At 43.7% G+C, this 18,140-nt stretch overlaps 1 protein-coding gene across 7 annotated transcripts in view; it reads right to left on the bottom strand.

Annotated features, from left to right (window-relative positions):
- Nucleotides 1-18,140, bottom strand: part of PAK5 (p21 (RAC1) activated kinase 5) — a 210,322-nt gene that overhangs the window by 61,384 nt on the left and 130,798 nt on the right. For 6 of the 7 annotated variants that reach the window (XM_075127251.1, XM_048842569.2, XM_048842568.2 and 3 more), the window contains one exon: nt 4,070-4,284. The exons of the other annotated variant lie outside the window; for it this stretch is intronic. In XM_075127251.1, the coding sequence (XP_074983352.1) occupies nt 4,070-4,284 (215 nt within the window). The remainder of the gene's footprint in view (nt 1-4,069; nt 4,285-18,140) is intronic. 7 annotated transcript variants of the gene reach the window in all.

Here is an 18,140-nt window from a genome sequence, read left to right as displayed (position 1 = left end):
CTGTGACTTTACCGAATTCTCTTTTGAATCCAGTTATAGTTTTGGCCTTCACAGCATCCCCTGGCATCAAATTCCACAGGTTGACAGTGCGTTGTGTGAAGTGGTACTTCCTTTATGTTTGCTTTAAACCTGCTGCCTGTTAGTTTCATTAGGTGACCCCTGGTTTTGGTGTTATGTGAAGGGGTAAATAAAACGTCCTTAGTAATTTTCTCCGCACCAGTCATGATTTTATAGCTCTCTCTCGTATCCCCCCTTTGTCGTCTCTTTTCCAAACTGAACAGTCCCAGTCTTTTCAATCTCTCCTCAGACGGAAGCTGTTCCATCCCTTTAATCATTTTTGTTGCCCTTCTCTGTACCTTTTCCATTTCTAATATATCCTTTTAGAGATGGGGCAACCAGAACTGCACACACTACTCAAGAGAGGGGTGTACCATGGATTTACACAATGGAATTGTGATATTTGCTGTCTTATTATTGATCTCTTTCCTAATGGTTCCTAAGAGTGGTAGCTTTTTTGAAAACATATACTTAATGTGCAGCACTAGCCAGCAAACTCTCCACAATGACTCCAAGGTCTCTTTCTTGAGTGGTACCAGCTAATTTAGAGCCCATCATTGTGTATGTGTAGATGGGACTGTTTTCCAATAGGCATTTCTTTGCCTTTATCATCAACACTGAATTTAACCTGTCATTTTGTTACCAAGTCATGCACTATTGTAAGATCCCTTTGTAACTCTTTGCAATCACCTTTGGACATAACTATCTTGAGTATTTTCTATCATCTGCAAAAACTTTGCCTCCTCACTGTTTAACCCCCTTTTATTCCAGATCATTTATGAATATGTTGACCAGCACTGGTCCCAGTAGAGATCCCTGGGGGACCCTGGTATTTACCTCTCTCCATTCTGAAAACTGCCCTTTGTTCCTGTCTTTTAACCAGTTACTGATCCACGAGGGGACCTTCCCTGGTATCCCATGACTGCTCTCAGTTTGCTTAAGTGCCTTTGGTGAGGGACTTTGTCAAAGACTTTCTGAAAATCCAAGTACACTTGAAAAGCTATTGAAGTGTTGCCAAAGTATAAAAAAAAAAGCACAGAACCTTCAGGTCTCTGCCAGATGTAGATACAATACATTAGGCATCTACTTGGAATGGGATGTATGGGGTTTTATCTCCTGTGCCCATTTGTCATTGTTGCTCAGGTTCACGTAGGTGGCACCTTGTGACAAAGAGTGACTGCTATCCCTGCTGTCTATTTGCTTTCCCAACTCAGCTCCTTATGTAACAAGGCTTGATCCAAAGCCCATTGAAGCCAATGGGAGTTTTTCCCTTACTTGATTAGGCTCAAAGCAACCAATCAATTCTGTCTCAGGCAGCATCAACAAAACCATCACTTAGGTTCTGACTGCAGAATCTACATAACCTTTTAGCTCCAGAGGACTAGCCATTAGCAATATGTTTTTTGCATTACAAACTCGGCACATTCGATACAGAAGTAATTAAAGAGAGAATAAACGTAGAAACCCACAATGCCTTTATTACCATATCAGCTTTATGACCTAAAACTGCACTTTACAAATTTTAAAGGGGCTTTTAGCCCACCATCATTTTGTGATTCAGAACACATTATATTGTGGGCACGTTTCCACGAAAATATAAAAATTATATTAGTTAAAATGTGCTAATTGTAGTGTAGACAAGGGATAATCACCAAGGAACTTCTGAAGAGTTTTAGGAGCTTAAGTCCAATGTCAAAAGTGACTTAGGATCCTCCATCTCATTGAAAGTATAGGTTCCTAAGTGACTAAGACTCCGATCTACAAAGGTATTCAGGTATCTAACTCCCCCTGAAATCAATGGGAATTAGGCACCTTTGGGGATCTGTGCCAAAGTCAATTTTGAAAATGGGACTTAAATTTCCAGAAGTACCTTACTTAAGTCCTCAAATTAGATTGTCCTGGGTGATGGTGGTGGGAATATGGTGATAAGATCTTGTGCAGTAATTATATTGTTGAGGAGGTGGGAGGAGAGGAGAGAAAGAGAAAAAAGTGGATAACCACCAAGTAACATGAAAGCAAGTCCACTGTGCATAGAACTCCTACAGTATACAATAGGAGTTTATGCATAGCCCCATTGCCAGATTGGACCCTATATGATTTCCAGGACTAATAAAAACAACTACTTCATAAATACAAGGGTGGACAAGATAGTGTCTGTCTATTAAAATAACTGCAAATGATTCTCACCACCCCAATGGCATCAAGTTTTGTCTTTGTACACGGTCTCACAACTCTTCACCTAGTCAGTCAGGGCTCGATCCTGCAGACACTTATGCACATGTGCCTATGGCTTCAAAGGGACCGTTCACATGAGCAAAGCTGCTCACATGTGCAAGTCTTTGCTGGCCTGGCCCCATAATTAAGACGGTCTATGTGCAGCTGACAAATCCAATACATTTTAAAAGATTTTAAGCCTGAAGACGGATCACTCCACAAAAAAAAAAAATCCATAAAATGGATGAGATTGCAGCAAAATAGTAATCTGATTTTTCCTCTCTATAACATCTTTGTTAATTTATGGCCAAATACCCACTGGATCAGATATATGGTGCTCCGGAGGGGGCCTGTGGAATGCAATTGTCCTTATTCGCATTCACATCTAGCAGGCAAATGCCTTCCTGCTGTTTCCTTTACACAACAGCATCAAGCTATTTTAATCACACCAGAAATCCTTTGCTCTGCAACAATCCTGATCACGCCGGTAGAGAGCGCATTACACAGCAGTTGGCAGTAAACCTGACTTTGGCAAGGAGGGATTAACAAATACAAATGGATGGTTTGTACTCTTAGAATTGATATTTTTTCGTGGATGGAAAGAAGCCAATAAGAATTTTAAGTCCCAGAGCTTCTCTTCTAGGCTAGTCAGAGTAAGCGTAAGAAAGAAAGAGCAGCATGTGTGAATATGAGAGAGAGAGAAAACACATGCATTCACATGTCAGGTGTGTGATACAGTAGAGCCATCTGAACATGCCCCTTTATCATGCCCCTTTGACTGTCTCATCTGCACTCTGCCCACTAACCCATCTTCCCTGAGCTTAGTCTAGAACGTCTCAATTTTAAAGGATCTTAACACAGCTGCCCTAATTATTATTTTCTTAAATCTTCCTTCTCCAGGTGTAGTGCTTCTGTCTCCACATTACCCTTGCTTAAGGCCCAAAATGGACAAATCACTCCAGTGCCAGGTGTGTGATCAGATATCTTGCAGCCCTGCAGAGCTAGAAACGGGAGTGCTATACAATTGGAAAAGGGAGACTTGCAGTTGTCCACTCTGACATGCGACACTTTCACCTAACCCTGGACAGTGCCAATTGCCCTTTGGAGGTATGAAATTTTTATGCACATAAAATCTATTTTAGGTCATTTTTATGTTTGTTTTTAAAAATACATTTGAGAGAGAGTATTCTCTCTCCCTCAAAGTATTTAATAACTGATTTGGGGTATAGCCCTCTACTAACCCTTTATATGTTGCATGTCTCAGACTAGGCTCTTTGGGATGTGGACAAAATCTTCCTTTTGGGTTGGACAGTGCTTAGCATGCTGTGGCCTGGATCCTGACTGTGTGCTACCACAATGCTATTAGTACTTGTAAGAAAGATGAGACAAATGCAATATACACATACATCCTGGTTATACTGGAGTCAACGGCAGAGCTCCAATTGACTTAAAAGGTCAAGGATTTAGTCTCATGGCTATAGTGGGGATGAAAGGAAAGGAAGGGAAACTGGCTGACTTACAGTGTAACACATGACGGCCCAGTTTCTGAAATTGGTAGCAAGCGGATGGACTGCTGTATCTGCATTGATCCGTGGCGAAGTCGGTGAGACTCCAGGCAGGCCCAGCATTCCATCTGTACCTTACCAATAGCAGGTCCTGGGCCATTTGGTGCATGAACAAGTATAACCCTCAGTCCTACTGGAGAACATGTACCAACATTACTCCTGTAAAACTGCCAAGAGCTGGAACCTGCATGAAAAGCTCAAAGACAATAGGAAACCCAGACCCTGTACACTACCTTCATGGGAGCAAGCTGGATGGGTGTGATACATGAAGGGTCCACCATAGGCTTCGGCCTGTTTGCAGTGTCTGCTAGCAAGCTGTGCCACTGTTGAGGTAGTCCTGTAAATTTTTGTTCTCTGTGATCAAATCCAGTGTGAACCCGGTGCTCAAAATTTGACGGTCCAGAAATTTCAAGTCTTTTCTTTTTCTTTCCAAACATGGTGGAAAAACCTGAAGGGAAGGGGAGGTGTGGGAGAACAGAAACAAGAAGTAGTTTATCTTGACACTGTCTCAAATTTTTAAATCTGTCATCATTACCTGCAGAGTATAAAACGGATGTTAGTTTTCACTGATTCAAAATTTCCAATTCCACCTCACTTACTCACATGGAGTAGTGCTTTACTCTGCACATAATCCCACTGGCATCTATTGGAGGTCTGATATGGCCCTAGTTATGGTAGGATTATGAGGTGTTCAGATACTTTCTGTATTTATCCTCAAAGTGATTAGCTATGTCATGATAATGATGATACCTAATATGAAACAGAAATAAATAGAAGAACTTGCATCTCAGAACTATAGGCCAGATGCTCAGCAAGCTTAAATCTTGGCAGGAGGACTGTTTTCACCAGCCGAGCATCAGGCCCTAATACATTCACACTTAGATTGCATCCTGCTGAAGTTAGAAGAGGGTTCATAGCTTGTCCGCCATTTCAGTAATGCAAGACAAGCAGAGATCCTGCTTCAAATTCCAGCCACCCTTCAGCATCTTCACCTATACTGGCAAAATCTCCATTCATGCAGCGCAGCTTTGCCTTTTGGAGAGAAGTGATTCCCTGTGAGAAGAGAATCATGCCTTTAATATCAAGGGCCCGACTGTGCCATTTAGACACAGCTCATAGCAAACGAAAGAGTGGAGCTGCACAGCCCTTGGGGAGCCCAGGAAACATCAGGCACACTGAGGCTGAGCACCTGCTACCACATCCCTCTGCACGAGCAGCTTGCTATCCCCGGCACGGCTGGCTAGCATGTAAAGGGGGGATTCAGAGCAGAGGCACCAAACTTTCTGATTTGCTGAAGGGTGCTCGACCCCTGCTCTGCCCAAGGCCCCACCCCAACTCCACCCCTTCCCCCAAGGCCCCACCCCCACCCTTCCCACCCCTGCTCTGCCCCCACCCTGCCTCTTCTCCCGCCCCCACTACAGATTTAGCTGCATGGTGAAGTTGGCTGTTTCCGTGATCATTGGCGCATTTGCTTTGAAGAGCACTCCGTTGGGTCATCTTGTCTACGTGCTGCACAGTGACAGGCCTGGTTTCATTATCGTTCTCCAACAATCTCCAGCACCTTTGGGATGGGAGTTTGATTTAGCCCTGCGGAACTTCAGCGATGGAGATTTTACAGCCACCCCTGGACAACTGTTCTATGGGTTGTTCTGATAATGCCTTTTGGGATATTTAACATTTTTTTTCTGCTATGATTTAATCCGCAAGAGACTGACTAATCATTCCCGGGGCTAGATTACCCCTAACCCTTCGTGGCTCTGGCCACAGCGAGCAGACGCTGCTTGCCCAGTACTTGCAAGGGATGGCCAGAGAGGGTCAAAGAGTGGGCGGCCAGATACACAGGGGAAAGATGGATAAACTGCACCCTGTAAAGGGCTGAAGTAATTTACTCCAGATCCCACAGCAAAGAGGTGCAGGGGATGAACAGCACACAGTCTGAGTCACAATTCTCACCCAGGCTACTCCCAGGGCAGGACAGCTTTCACACCACCACTTACTCGGAGCACAGCCTAATGGCTCATTCCAGCCTACAGTGTGTTCAACACCTTGGAGAAGGGCCACGTTTCTAGAGCTTTAGCCAGATTGCTGTGGAGTCATTATACCAGGGAAGAGGAAAGATTCCCAGCAGCTAGGGAGCGGGATAGGTTGGGATTTTTTTGGGAGGGGGGAAGGAAACCATTCCTGCTGCCTCATGCTGGACAAACCCTCTCTCCTCCACCTAAGTCTGTGGCCCACTTATCTCTGCTACCAGTATTCAGGGCATCTGTTGGACTGGGAAACAGCAAGACCTGAAGTATTTGGAGCAAGCACAGAGGCGGCAGCTTGAGCTAACAGGGAGGTGGGGCCAGCAGTGCTTGAAGATGGGTAGAAGTCTGGAGGACATTGGGCTCATGGGAAGCAAGTCTAGCCCTAGGCTGGGAACTGGCTGTGGGGCTGGAGGAGGGGAGGGAAACAGAGGAGAAAAAGGCAGTCTTTCTGCTGCTTGGAGACAGGATGTAAATTGGATGTTTGTCTCCAGGTCTTCTGTAAAGAGCACACAGCAGATAGGAGGATACTCCTCCATGGCCCTCTAAAGGTTAAAACCATTCCTCTTAGTTTTGTCCTCCTTGACTGGTGAGAATAAATTGATCCCCGTACTCTTTATACCTTCCCTTTACATATCTGTAGACAATTATGTCTCCTTTAAGCTTATTTTCTCCAGATAGAACAGGCCTAGTTCTTTTAACCTTTCCTCATAGGTCTTATCTTCCAAACCTTTCACCGGTTTTGTTCCTCTCTTCTGAGCTCTCTCCAATTATTCTGTCTTGTTTGAAATCAAGTGCCCTTTAGTCTCTCTCTCTCTCTACTGCTAAGATCTTACTTACAGTCATTTTTAGCTTCCTTTTGTGAAGTCTTATCACTCTGGTCCCCTCATCCTTTCCCATTCTTACATTCTGATCTCTTATTTTGTTTCCACTGGTGCCTAAGTATAAACCTGCACTCTCCAAGTTTTCAGCCATTGCTTCATTTCTGGGAAGTATCAAATTAAAAAACAAAAACAAAACAGAAACACAATAACAAACGGGAGCCCATGTCAGTGGAATCCTAATGACAGCAGGAGCAGGCTACCTGGATCCACCTGTCAGCTCTTATTTTATCTTTAGAGAGAGAGTAAGCTCTTTGGGGCAGGAACCATCCTTTTGCTCTGTGTATTTGCAGTGCCTAGCACAAGGCTGTCCTGGTCAATGACTCCAGCTTCCAGGTGCTACAATAACACAAATATTTTTATCCTAACCCATGGTTTTGGGTTGACATTTCCCATTTTTGGTTTTTAGCCCCTGGCAATTTTTTAAAAGTTTAAACAAAAGTCATCCCAATATTGCTAGCCTCTAGCATTCAAAAAAACAAAAATAGCCCCCCCCAGTCAGCTCCTCCCCCGAAACACTAATAGCTTAAAAATCTCAAGATTTTAAAAAATAAAATAAATTGGGGTTCGTTTTCTTTGATGGTTGAAGCTTTCAAATGCACTTGAATAATGGTTTTAAGCTTTTCTCTGAAACCCTCTGGGCTAGAAACGTACTTATCTTTAAAAATCAAAGCTGAGATTCTCAGGTGTTCACATGATTCCAAGACCTGGGGCTTTAAGAAGGACAACTACCATAAGACTTGCAATAAAATCATGAGTTGGCAACACTGCAGTGCCCTCCATTTTGAGTACAAGAGAACCTCATAAAAAAAGATATCGCAGCTAGAACTGTGTGGGAACTGGATTTCCCTTTTATACATGAAATTTAAAAAAAATTCCATTCTGAAATGGAACAAACAAAGAACAACAACAAAATCAAAAAAGTAATTGAACTTCCTCTGAAACAAGATTCAGAACAAACCCGAGAAGTGTCAGGTTGATCAAAACATTTTGTTTTGATTAAATTTTAACATTTCATTCTGATTTTGACTTTATTTTGTTTACACATATATTTCATTCCCGTTTTTGTTTAAAATGTTTTGAAACAAAAAAGTTTGAATATTTCATTCTGAAAACATAAAAAATTGAACTGCACAACTCGAAACCCCAAATTTAGCCTAGCTATAAATCCACCAAAAATTATGGTCTCCATCATAAAGCCTGTATATTTGGGCATTATGCAAAATATTAATTGTTACCTAATTTTGTGTTCTCTCTGAGAAGCCAGGAAAGATTACTGAGCAATTTAAAAAAAAAAGGGGGGACGGACTTTTTTTTAAACAACAAAAGGAGCTTTGCTTTCCAGGATGAAGAAGCTCTGCTGGCCAATAAATGGACCATATATTTCTTTCTTATTTATTCTCTAGAGCTACTCAAGGCTCTGATCAGTTCCATAATATGGAATTCTCTGGCTTGGAATGCCCTAACCGGGTGCTCTTTAAGGGCTTGTCTTCATTATGGAGCTAAATCGACGCTGCTGCAATCGATGCAGCGGCATCGTTTTAGCAAGTCTAGTGAAGACCAGCTCAACTGATGGGAGAACGCTCTCCCATCGATTTCTGTGCTTCCGCCTCTCATTGAGGTGGAGTAATGTCAGCAGAAGAGTGTCTCCCATCGACACAGCGTAGCGTGGATCCCACGGTAAGTAGATCTAAGCTACGTCGACTCAAGTTATATTGCTAACGTAACTCACATTGCACAGCTTAGATCGACCGGAAGCTGTAGTGCAGACCAGACCTAAGAGTCTGGTGGAAATGAGTCCCTCTTTTGACAGATTTATGAAGTACAATGGCAAGAGTTCTTCCTCTCCTGTGCAGGTTTCTTCCCTAGCTACAAAGGAACTCGGCCACATTACAGCAGGGCTCAAGCCCTTTGCACCTTCAGTTCTTCAGCCATAAGTGTATCGACCAATTTGCAGCAATATATTTCCCCTACGTTTTTGCCCTTGTAACTAAATTAGCCAGACACACAGAAGGGTAAATGCTGCTTTACGTGTACTTAGTGACCATATCTGTGCATGCTCAGTAGGTGACTTTCACAGAAGCATAACTCTGATAAAAGAAAATATTCTCTTGAAAAAATAAAGGCTCTTTTCCTGGCTGAGGGCTATATCCATGCCACATTTTAACTTTCTACCTCCAGCCATTTCAGCTATCGTGTGACTCAAAAATCATGTTGTTAGAGCTGATCAAAAATTTTCCAATGGAACTTCTGTCTGGGAGAATACTATCTTGTTGAAATCTAAGTTTCATGGAAACCAGTCTATTTTGACTATTTTAAACTGAGTGTTCTGATTGGATTACATGCATGAGGTGTGCAAGTACATTTTATCATGTGAACACTGACTTTTCTAGCAGGATTCTCAGGGAGTATCAACTGATGTGAATTTTTCAGATAATGCGAGAGGCTGCATGTACTCTTTCTATTTTGAAATACCCCAGCTTTCCTTTGTAGGAAATCACATGCAAACCTGTACCAGCTTGCCTCCATGTGTAGAAACCAATGACTGGTGTATAGTGAATCTTTTAGAGAATCATAGAATATCAGAGTTGGAAGGGACCTCAGGAGGTCATCTAGTCCAATCCCCTGCTCAAAGCAGGACCAATCCCCAACTAAATCATCCCAGCCAGGGCTTTATCAAGCCTGACCTTAAAAACTTCTAAGGAAGGAGATTCCACCACCTCCCTAGGTAACGCATTCCAGTGTTTCACCACCCTCCTAGTGAAAAAGTTTTTCCTAATATCCAACCTAAACCTCCACCACTGCAACTTGAGACCATTACTCCTCGTTCTGTCATCTGCTACCATGAGAACAGTCTAGAGCCATCCTCTTTGGAACCCCCTTTCAGATAGTTGAAAGCAGCTATCAAATCCCCCCATATTCTTCTCTTCCACAGACTAAACAATCTCAGTTCCCTCAGCCTCTCCTCAGAAGTCATGTGTTCCAGTCCCCTAATCATTTTTGTTACCCTCCGCTGGATGTTTTCCAATTTTTCCACATCCTTCTTGTAGTGTGGGGCCCAAAACTGGACACAGTACTCCAGATGAGGCCTCACCAATGTCAAATAGAGGGGAACGATCACGTCCCTCGATCTGTTGGCAATGCCCCTACTCATACATCCCAAAATGCCATTGGCCTTCTTGGCTACAAGGGCACACTGTTGACTCACATCCAGCTTCTCGTCCACTGTAACCCCTAGGTCCTTTTCTGCAGAACTGCTGCCTAGCCATTTGGTCCTTCGTCTGTAGCGGTGCATGGGATTCTTCCGTCCTAAGTTCAGGACTCTGCACTTGTCCTTGTTGAACCTCATCAGATTTCTTTTGGCCTAATCCTCTAATTTGTCTAGGTCCCTCTGTATCCTATCCCTACCCTCCAGCGTATCTACCTCTCCTCCCAGTTTAGTGTCGTCTGCAAACTTGCTGAGGGTGCAATCCACACCATCCTCCAGATCATTAATGAAGATATTGAACAAAACCGGCCCCAGGAACGACTCTTGGGGCACTCCACTTGATACCGGCTGCCAACTAGACATGGAGCCATTGATCACTACCCATTGAGCCTGACAATCCAGCCAGCTTTCTATCCACCTTATAGTCCATTCATCCAGCCCATACTTCTTTAACTTGTTGGCAAGAATACTGTGGAAGACCATGTCAAAAGCTTTGCTAAAGTCAAGAAACAACACATCCACTGCTTTCCCCTCATCCACAGAGCCAGTTATCTCATCATAGAAGGCAATTAGATTAGTCAGGCATGACTTGTCCTTGGTGAATCCATGCTGACTGTTCCTGATCACTTTTCTCTCCTCTAAGTGCTTCAGAATTGATTCCTTGAGTACCTGCTCCATGATTTTTCCAGGGACTGAGGTGAGGCTGACTGGCCTGTAGTTCCCAGGATCCTCCTCCTTCCCTTTTTTAAAGCTGGGCACTACATTAGCCTTTTTCCAGTCATCCGGGACCTCCCCCGATCGCCTAGAGAGCATTTCTACATTATGTTCCTATGCAATATCCTTTTCTCTGGCCTTGACAACAGCCATTATGCCTCACTCATGTCCATGGAGAATGCTGCTACAGAGCTCATCTTCCTATCCTGTAGCTGTGATTCTGGCAATCCTCTTTGCATCCCCCTGCTGGCTCCCTCTTTTCATATCAAGCATAATCTGCTTGTCTTCACTTTCAAGGCCCTCCATAACCTATCCCCACCCTACTTTCCATTTTTCATTCAGTATCAAAAGTTCAGTTCCCACCTCTGAGCAGCCTATGATATTAGCTTCCATCACCCACTTGTTAAAAATTTAACAAGTGTCTTTGTGCTTTCTCCCATGCTGCCCCTCACAGTGGGGAGAAACATCTGCAAAACTAAAGGAGTACTTGTGGCACCTTAGAGACTAACCAATTTATTTGAGCATGAGCTTTCGTGAGCTACAGCTCACTTCATCGGATGCATACCGTGGAAACTGCAGCAGACATTATATACACACAGAGATCATGAAACAATACCTCCTCCCACCCCACTGTCCTGCTGGTAATAGCTTATCTAAAGTCATCATCAAGTTGGGCCTCTCCCCTGCCATAAAATCTACAAAAACCTGACAGTAGATATGCTGCCAGTTTGTTGAAACCATTGCCAATCAGGCTGACCAGTATTATTATTGTTTCACTGTACTCCCCCCATCACTGTCTGTATCCAAACTCTTACACTCTAAGCTTTTGGAGGGCAAGATTGTCTTTGTTCTGTTTGTACAGCACCCCCTACCTCAATGGGGCCCCACTGAGGCTACTCGTTGCTACAGTAATACAAAACTAATAAATGATTTCTTGGACTGAGGCCCTCAACTTGCTCCATTAAAGCAACGGCAGCTTTACCCCTGCCACAAGTGAACATAGGATCAAACCGTCAAAAACCATCTAGACCAGTGGCTCTAATTCTTTTCTGCCAATGTATGCATTCTGATCCTTCTAGTGCCAGGTACTTGCGGTTGATTGGAGCCTGCTGCTGTATGGAATGGGGAAAGGGGGGAAATTTGTTACTCCCCTCCCCCCTGTTCACGTAGAGCTTGTTTTCATCTAGTTCCATGTTGCATTTTTCTTTAATGAGTTCAACAAATGACACTGTTGTTGATCAGAATGTATGTCCTCTACCGTCAAACCAGAAGATTCCATCTATATGTAAGATACTGGCACGTGTGTGTGCAACTCGTCCCCCCTCTTTGCCCAATCCAAATAGCATGAGTGTCACACCCCCAGCTAGAGAGCTTTGGCAGCTCATGCTTCTAGTTCTTGAGGACCCTGGTTTTCAATTCCTGGTGTATTGGCCAAGATGGCAGTCATCACCTACACACTTCAGAAAGTAGAGGCAAAATTAAAGGGAGGTTTTCTGCCATACTTACTGTTACTCAATAACACTATTAATTCGTGTAACAAGTTGGGAAAGCAGAGAGCATACTAAGCAAATGGAAGAGCAAGAGTCCTAAGGTTTATAAATTGTTTTTGAAATAAACTCTAGACACATATCAACTTCTTGAAGATAAGTAATTGGAGGAGTTTGTGCTTACGCCTCATCAAAAAACCTTTTGTTGCTGGCACAATATCCCTGTATTTTGAAAGTTAGTTGTAGTCCAGGTAAACATCAGTTCTGGGTCCCAGAGAATTTTAATCCCTTCATGGTTATTTCTGTAGACCACAGAATTTAATCCAGAGTCCAGGAATAAAAAATTCAGGTCACCAGGATCCATTAGCAGAGGCAAAGGTAGTGTTGTGAAGAGATTTAAAAAAAAAAAAGTCCCACAAAGTCTATTATCTCTTGATATCACCACCCACGTTAGTGCTCCCAGTTACTAATTTAATTCTTAGCACCATAGAATCATAGAATCATAGAATATCAGGGTTGGAAGGGACCCCAGAAGGTCATCTAGTCCAACCCCCTGCTCAAAGCAGGACCAACTCCCAGTTAAATCATCCCAGCCAGGGCTTTGTCAAGCCTGACCTTAAAAACCTCTAAGGAAGGAGATTCTACCACCTCCCTAGGTAACGCATTCCAGTGTTTCACCACCCTCTTAGTGAAAAAGTTTTTCCTAATATCCAATCTAAACCTCCCCCACTGCAACTTGAGACCATTACTCCTCGTTCTGTCATCGGCTACAATTGAGAACAGTCTAGAGCCATCCTCTTTGGAACCCCCTTTTAGGTAGTTGAAAGCAGCTATCAAATCCCCCCTCATTCTTCTCTTCTGCAGGCTAAACAATCCCAGCTCCCTCAGCCTCTCCTCATAACTCATGTGTTCCAGTCCCCTAATCATTTTTGTTGCCCTTCGCTGGACTCTCTCCAATTTATCCACATCCTTCTTGAAGTGTGGGGCCCAAAACTGGACACAGTACTCCAGATGAGGCCTCACCAATGTCGAATAGAGGGGAACGATCACGTCCCTCGATCTGCTCGCTATGCCCCTACTTATACATCCCAAAATGCCATTGGCCTTCTTGGCAACAAGGGCACACTGCTGACTCATATCCAGCTTCTCGTCCACTGTCACCCCTAGGTCCTTTTCCGCAGAACTGCTGCCTAGCCATTTGGTCCTTCGTCTGTAGCTGTGCATTGGGTTCTTCCGTCCTAAGTGCAGGACCCTGCACTTATCCTTATTGAACCTCATCAGATTTCTTTTGGCCCAATCCTCCAATTTGTCTAGGTCTTTCTGTATCCTATCCCTCCCCTCCAGCGTATCTACCACTCCTCCCAGTTTAGTATCATCCGCAAATTTGCTGAGAGTGCAATCCACACCATCCTCCAGATCATTTATGACTCATGGGCATTCTGTTGCCTTTAAATTAATGTAATATTTATAAATGGCTTCCTTGCAGGTCTCTGTGAATCTACCCCTCCCCCCAGAGGAGGAGGAAATGGGGCTAGATGGATTCATAAATTTGTTACTGTTGAAAGAAACAGAAAAAAGTAGGTGAACAGTTTCCTCACCTTTACTAGTACCTTACTTGTGAATAATCCCACCAATTTCAATAGGATCACTCAGAGCAAGGTGCTACTGACAGGCAATATGGGTGGCAGATTCTGCCGAAATGACAGCTACTGCTACATTGATTTAAACTAGTTCCAGCAGAGAAAGCATGTCCACAGAAAAACCAGTCACATGAGGATATTTCTATCATAACTATACTCCATTTGTACTAAAACATGTCTGCAAACAGTGCATTTATTCATTTGAATGTTCATCTGGGAGGACTGTCAAGGAAACAACCCTTCAATTATTGCAGAAGATGACATTAAGTGTGGCAATAAGGCATAACGGCAGGTATGTTATCAATAAAAGTGCCATAACAACTTAGCAATGGCCAACTTTAAAGAGGAACCCATGTTTATTTTATAACACCCCCACTCTGCTTGCAGTGCCACAGACTTATGAGGTCTTCCTGATTCATGGAGTAAACCAAGACACTGTAGAACAGATTAGAGATTGCCTTTGTCTCCTAGCAGAGAAAAGAAGGGCATGGTGGTGTTAATCTGTACTAACTCCACTGAAGTAGCTTATTACCTCAGAGCAAGGTTGAATGATGCTTTCTCTCAGATCACAAGGCACGAAGCTGATGCCTAAGGGAGGAATCCCAGAGTCTGAGTTACTTATATAATCAAAGGGCTCAATCCTACTGCCTGGTGAAACCAATGGGATTAGGAGCGGACCCATATTTTCTTTGCAGATTGAGGGCCAAATTTTCTGCTGATGCAGATGTCAATGAAGCTGCACCAATTTACCCCAGAAGAGAATTAGTTATGGAATATTCATAAAGTGGAAACTCCATTGTTTATACCACAGTGCCTTAAATGGCATACCTTCCTAATACAGTTTTCCTTAGGACAGTACACGATTGCTCCAGGTTACAGACCATTAATGTAGGCCCTACTCAGAGTCCTCTCTCCCTCTGCTATTGGGGCTTCTATTTTAAATTGCTTTATTAAAAAATAATTTTAAACATTTATACTCCATGGACACACATTAATATTGAATGTTCAGGGCCCCACACAGATGACCTCATTTCCTCCTCGCTCCCCCAGAGGGCTGAAAGACCCACCAGGCTGAATCCTACATCCTCATGAGGGACAGGGGTAATAGATGCCACCTGAAATGGCTACCGTTGATTTGAAAGAGTAGAGCCGGAGATGGGAGAAAGACACTTTAATGCTGCCCCTTCTTCCCCCTCAAATTAGTAACTGTCTGGAACTTCAAGGGACAAACTCTTTCCCCTGCCCTTCCCCCTGCACCAAAAGGAAAGACATCAGCTGCATTAGGAAGGTTCCCTTCTTCCCTCAGTGATCTGGAGCCAGCTCCAACACCCTTCTACTTCAGTCCAGGGCTAGGTGGCATGGAGAGGGTGTATGCTATCCCCATCTGTCAGGCAGGCTCTTTGTGACTTGTGCCAGCTGGCACAGGTCAGAGCAGTGCATAGGTAAATGAACTCAGTCATTTAAAAAAACAAAAACACTTGCCTCATAAACGTGCATGAAGCCTACTCCTATGTATACATTGAGGTAATAATTTTCAACCAAAAAATAACATTTGCAAGACTTGTATGAACTACAGAAACCCAAGTTGGCTCTCACTACAATAATTCACTAAGAAGATGCTTTGTCCTAGTGAACCAGTAGAATCATCCATGTTACCATGCCAGTTAGTACAGCTATTCTGCCAGGAACGGTAGGTCAATATTTCTTATGTAAACCTCTTTTCTTCAAAAACACATGGCTGGATTGTAAAGATTCACTCTAGGGTGGCATTTTCGATACTGCATCTCAGCCCAAGAATACATTTTCCTTTTAGCCATTAAAAATTGAACTCATTTTCAATTATTAAGAGCACAACACACTAAGTTCACCAGTGTTTAATTTTTTCCAATGACTCCCTGCGGGTCATTATCATGTATTCAGCATTAGTCCCTTTTAGTATTAAAATGGACTAGCAATTAGTTTTTGAAAATTAGCTCTGTGCACTTTTGAATATTCATCTCTCTCAACGTTGGAATGGCTATACACTACACAAAGGAACTGTACAAGATTCCTGCTTAAACGCACATTTACATAAGGTTAAAGGGACACGGTCAGCTTACATTTGATCCCAAATCCAAGCTGTCATAAAAAACCTAGGAACAACAACACCACCAACGTCCCCACATTTATGAGACCCCAGGTAGAAAGTTTAACATTCTATAGAAGATGGACCCCAAACACTGATTCACTTAGCACCTGAAAGCAGAGCTGATCTGACTCATTTGTATTGTTCACACTGAGGGTCCCGTTTTCCACTCCTCCACAGGAAGGCTAATGGAGAGGAAATCTCTGCTGAGAGGTCTCCCCCATTATTCTGGGTGGCGGGGTTTGCCCTATCTCAGAACAGGACACGGGCTCCACCCTAGCTCCTGGGACATCAGAGGGACCATCTGTTCAGAGGCACCGTGCCTCCACCCAAGCTGTTGCCTTGGCAAAAAGACTGGTAGCACATGTTCATTGGAGCCATGCAGCCAGTGGCTGTCCTTAGATGCCCCTTCCCCCGGCCCATTAAAGGGGGATCCTTACCACAGCCAAAAGCGTACTACAGCCTTTGACTGTTAGTTTTAAGAACATAAGAACGGCCATACTGGATCAGACCAAAGGTCCGTCTAGCCCAGTATCCTGTCTTCCGACAGTGGCCAATACCAGGTGCTTCAGAGGGAATGAATAGAACAGAGTCTAGGGACACCATCCCTGCCCACCCTGGCTAAAAGCCATTGATGGACCTATCCTCCATGAACTTATCTAGTTCTTTTTTGAACCGTGTTAGAGTCTTGGCCTTCACAACATCCTCTGGCAAGGCGTTCCACAGATTGACTGTGTGTTGTGTGAAAAAATACTTCCTTTTGTTTGTTTTGCCATGAACTTGCCTGGGTGAGAGGGGACTCGTTGGGGGAGATGATGCCTATTTCCATTCTGTCCATGGCCAGCCCACTGCCTACCAACCTTCCCCTAACCCAGACACCTGGACAGCCCTCAGTAGGAGATTCTGCTCTAGATTTCGCCAAGCCCTCTTTCTAATGAGGAGGGAAAGATCCACATGGTCATCTTGGGAACACAATCAGACCCTGGGAGAATTGTGTAACAAATAAAAGTGAAACTTAAAAAAACAAAAACAAAAAACAAAACTTAAGAATCCAGGGCATTGTTAGTAGCGAAGGTAAAGAAATGTGTGCTTACAACAGGCAATTAATATGCTAACAGTTTCCCTTTAATAAGCTTTTCATTTCTTAATGGCTTTCCGTAACAGTGACCTCAATCATTCTATTGTACAGTAAACAATGCAACAGTGCACCATTAGCCTGCCAATTTCCGCTCGTGTTCTCTGATTAATATTGCCCTTTTCCAATACTTGATTGTAAACTAAAGAATATGAGTTGAGCAATAAATCAAATTCAAGTGAGGATAGATTGTGTAGCTAGTGCTTCAGATGAATGTATGCAGGGCAAGCGTTCAATCCTGAGGGGAAGCTAATGTCCACTTATTGATTCATCGTAGCATAAATCACTAGGAAGTACACTGAAAGCGAAGCTAAGACATTGACAGAAGCTCCGATTCTCCTCTGACGCTGGTGTAACTGCATTGACTTAAATGGAGTTACAGCTCATTATGCTGATACAAATGAAAGGAGAATCAGGCTCATAGATTCTGATATGCAGCGAGGCCACAAAAATTAGTAAATCTTAAATTCAGAATGGAGAGGAATTTTCAAAGCACTCAGCATTGGCCTAACTCTGTGGCCATGGAGCTTTATTGTGGACTTCAGAAGGAGCAGAGTGAGGCCAATGCTGAGTGCTTTGGAAAAATCTCACCCGTAACTACATAAGCACTCAATGGTGCCATTAAAGGGACAGCTCTTTGCAGTGGGTGCGATTCTGCTTTAGGCAGGCAGAATGCCTCTGGGAGCTCCAGAGTGCACAGTGCCAACCCACCAGCTGCTACACCCCTTAACCGGATTCAGCATACTCCCCTTGCAGGCTTATCCCCACTCTGTGAGCTGGAGTGGAGGTATGTATATGCAGCATGGCTTGTCTCCTCCTCCCTGTGCCCTCTTTGGTGCCTTCGGGATCCTGTGCTCTCCCCCTGCACCATTGGCTCCAGCCCTTATGCAAGCAAGGCAACGAGGGGAAAGCTCCTAGTGCTCCGGCCACGCACCCGCATACAGTCCAGGCCACAATCTGGCCCTGCACTATTAGAGCTCTATCAATTTTAGTCCATTGATCCCAGCCCCAAACCAGATCACTCGGGCTTTGTCAGGGCAGGAGTGAATTACATCATTAAAAACATACATTACTGCACGTTAAAGAACGA

The sequence above is a fragment of the Caretta caretta genome, chromosome 3 (genome assembly GCF_965140235.1).
Source record: "Caretta caretta isolate rCarCar2 chromosome 3, rCarCar1.hap1, whole genome shotgun sequence".
Lineage (NCBI taxonomy): Eukaryota > Metazoa > Chordata > Testudines > Cheloniidae > Caretta > Caretta caretta.
The sequence above is the reverse complement of the archived record's forward strand: the minus strand, read 5'-3'. Positions and strand labels throughout refer to the sequence as shown.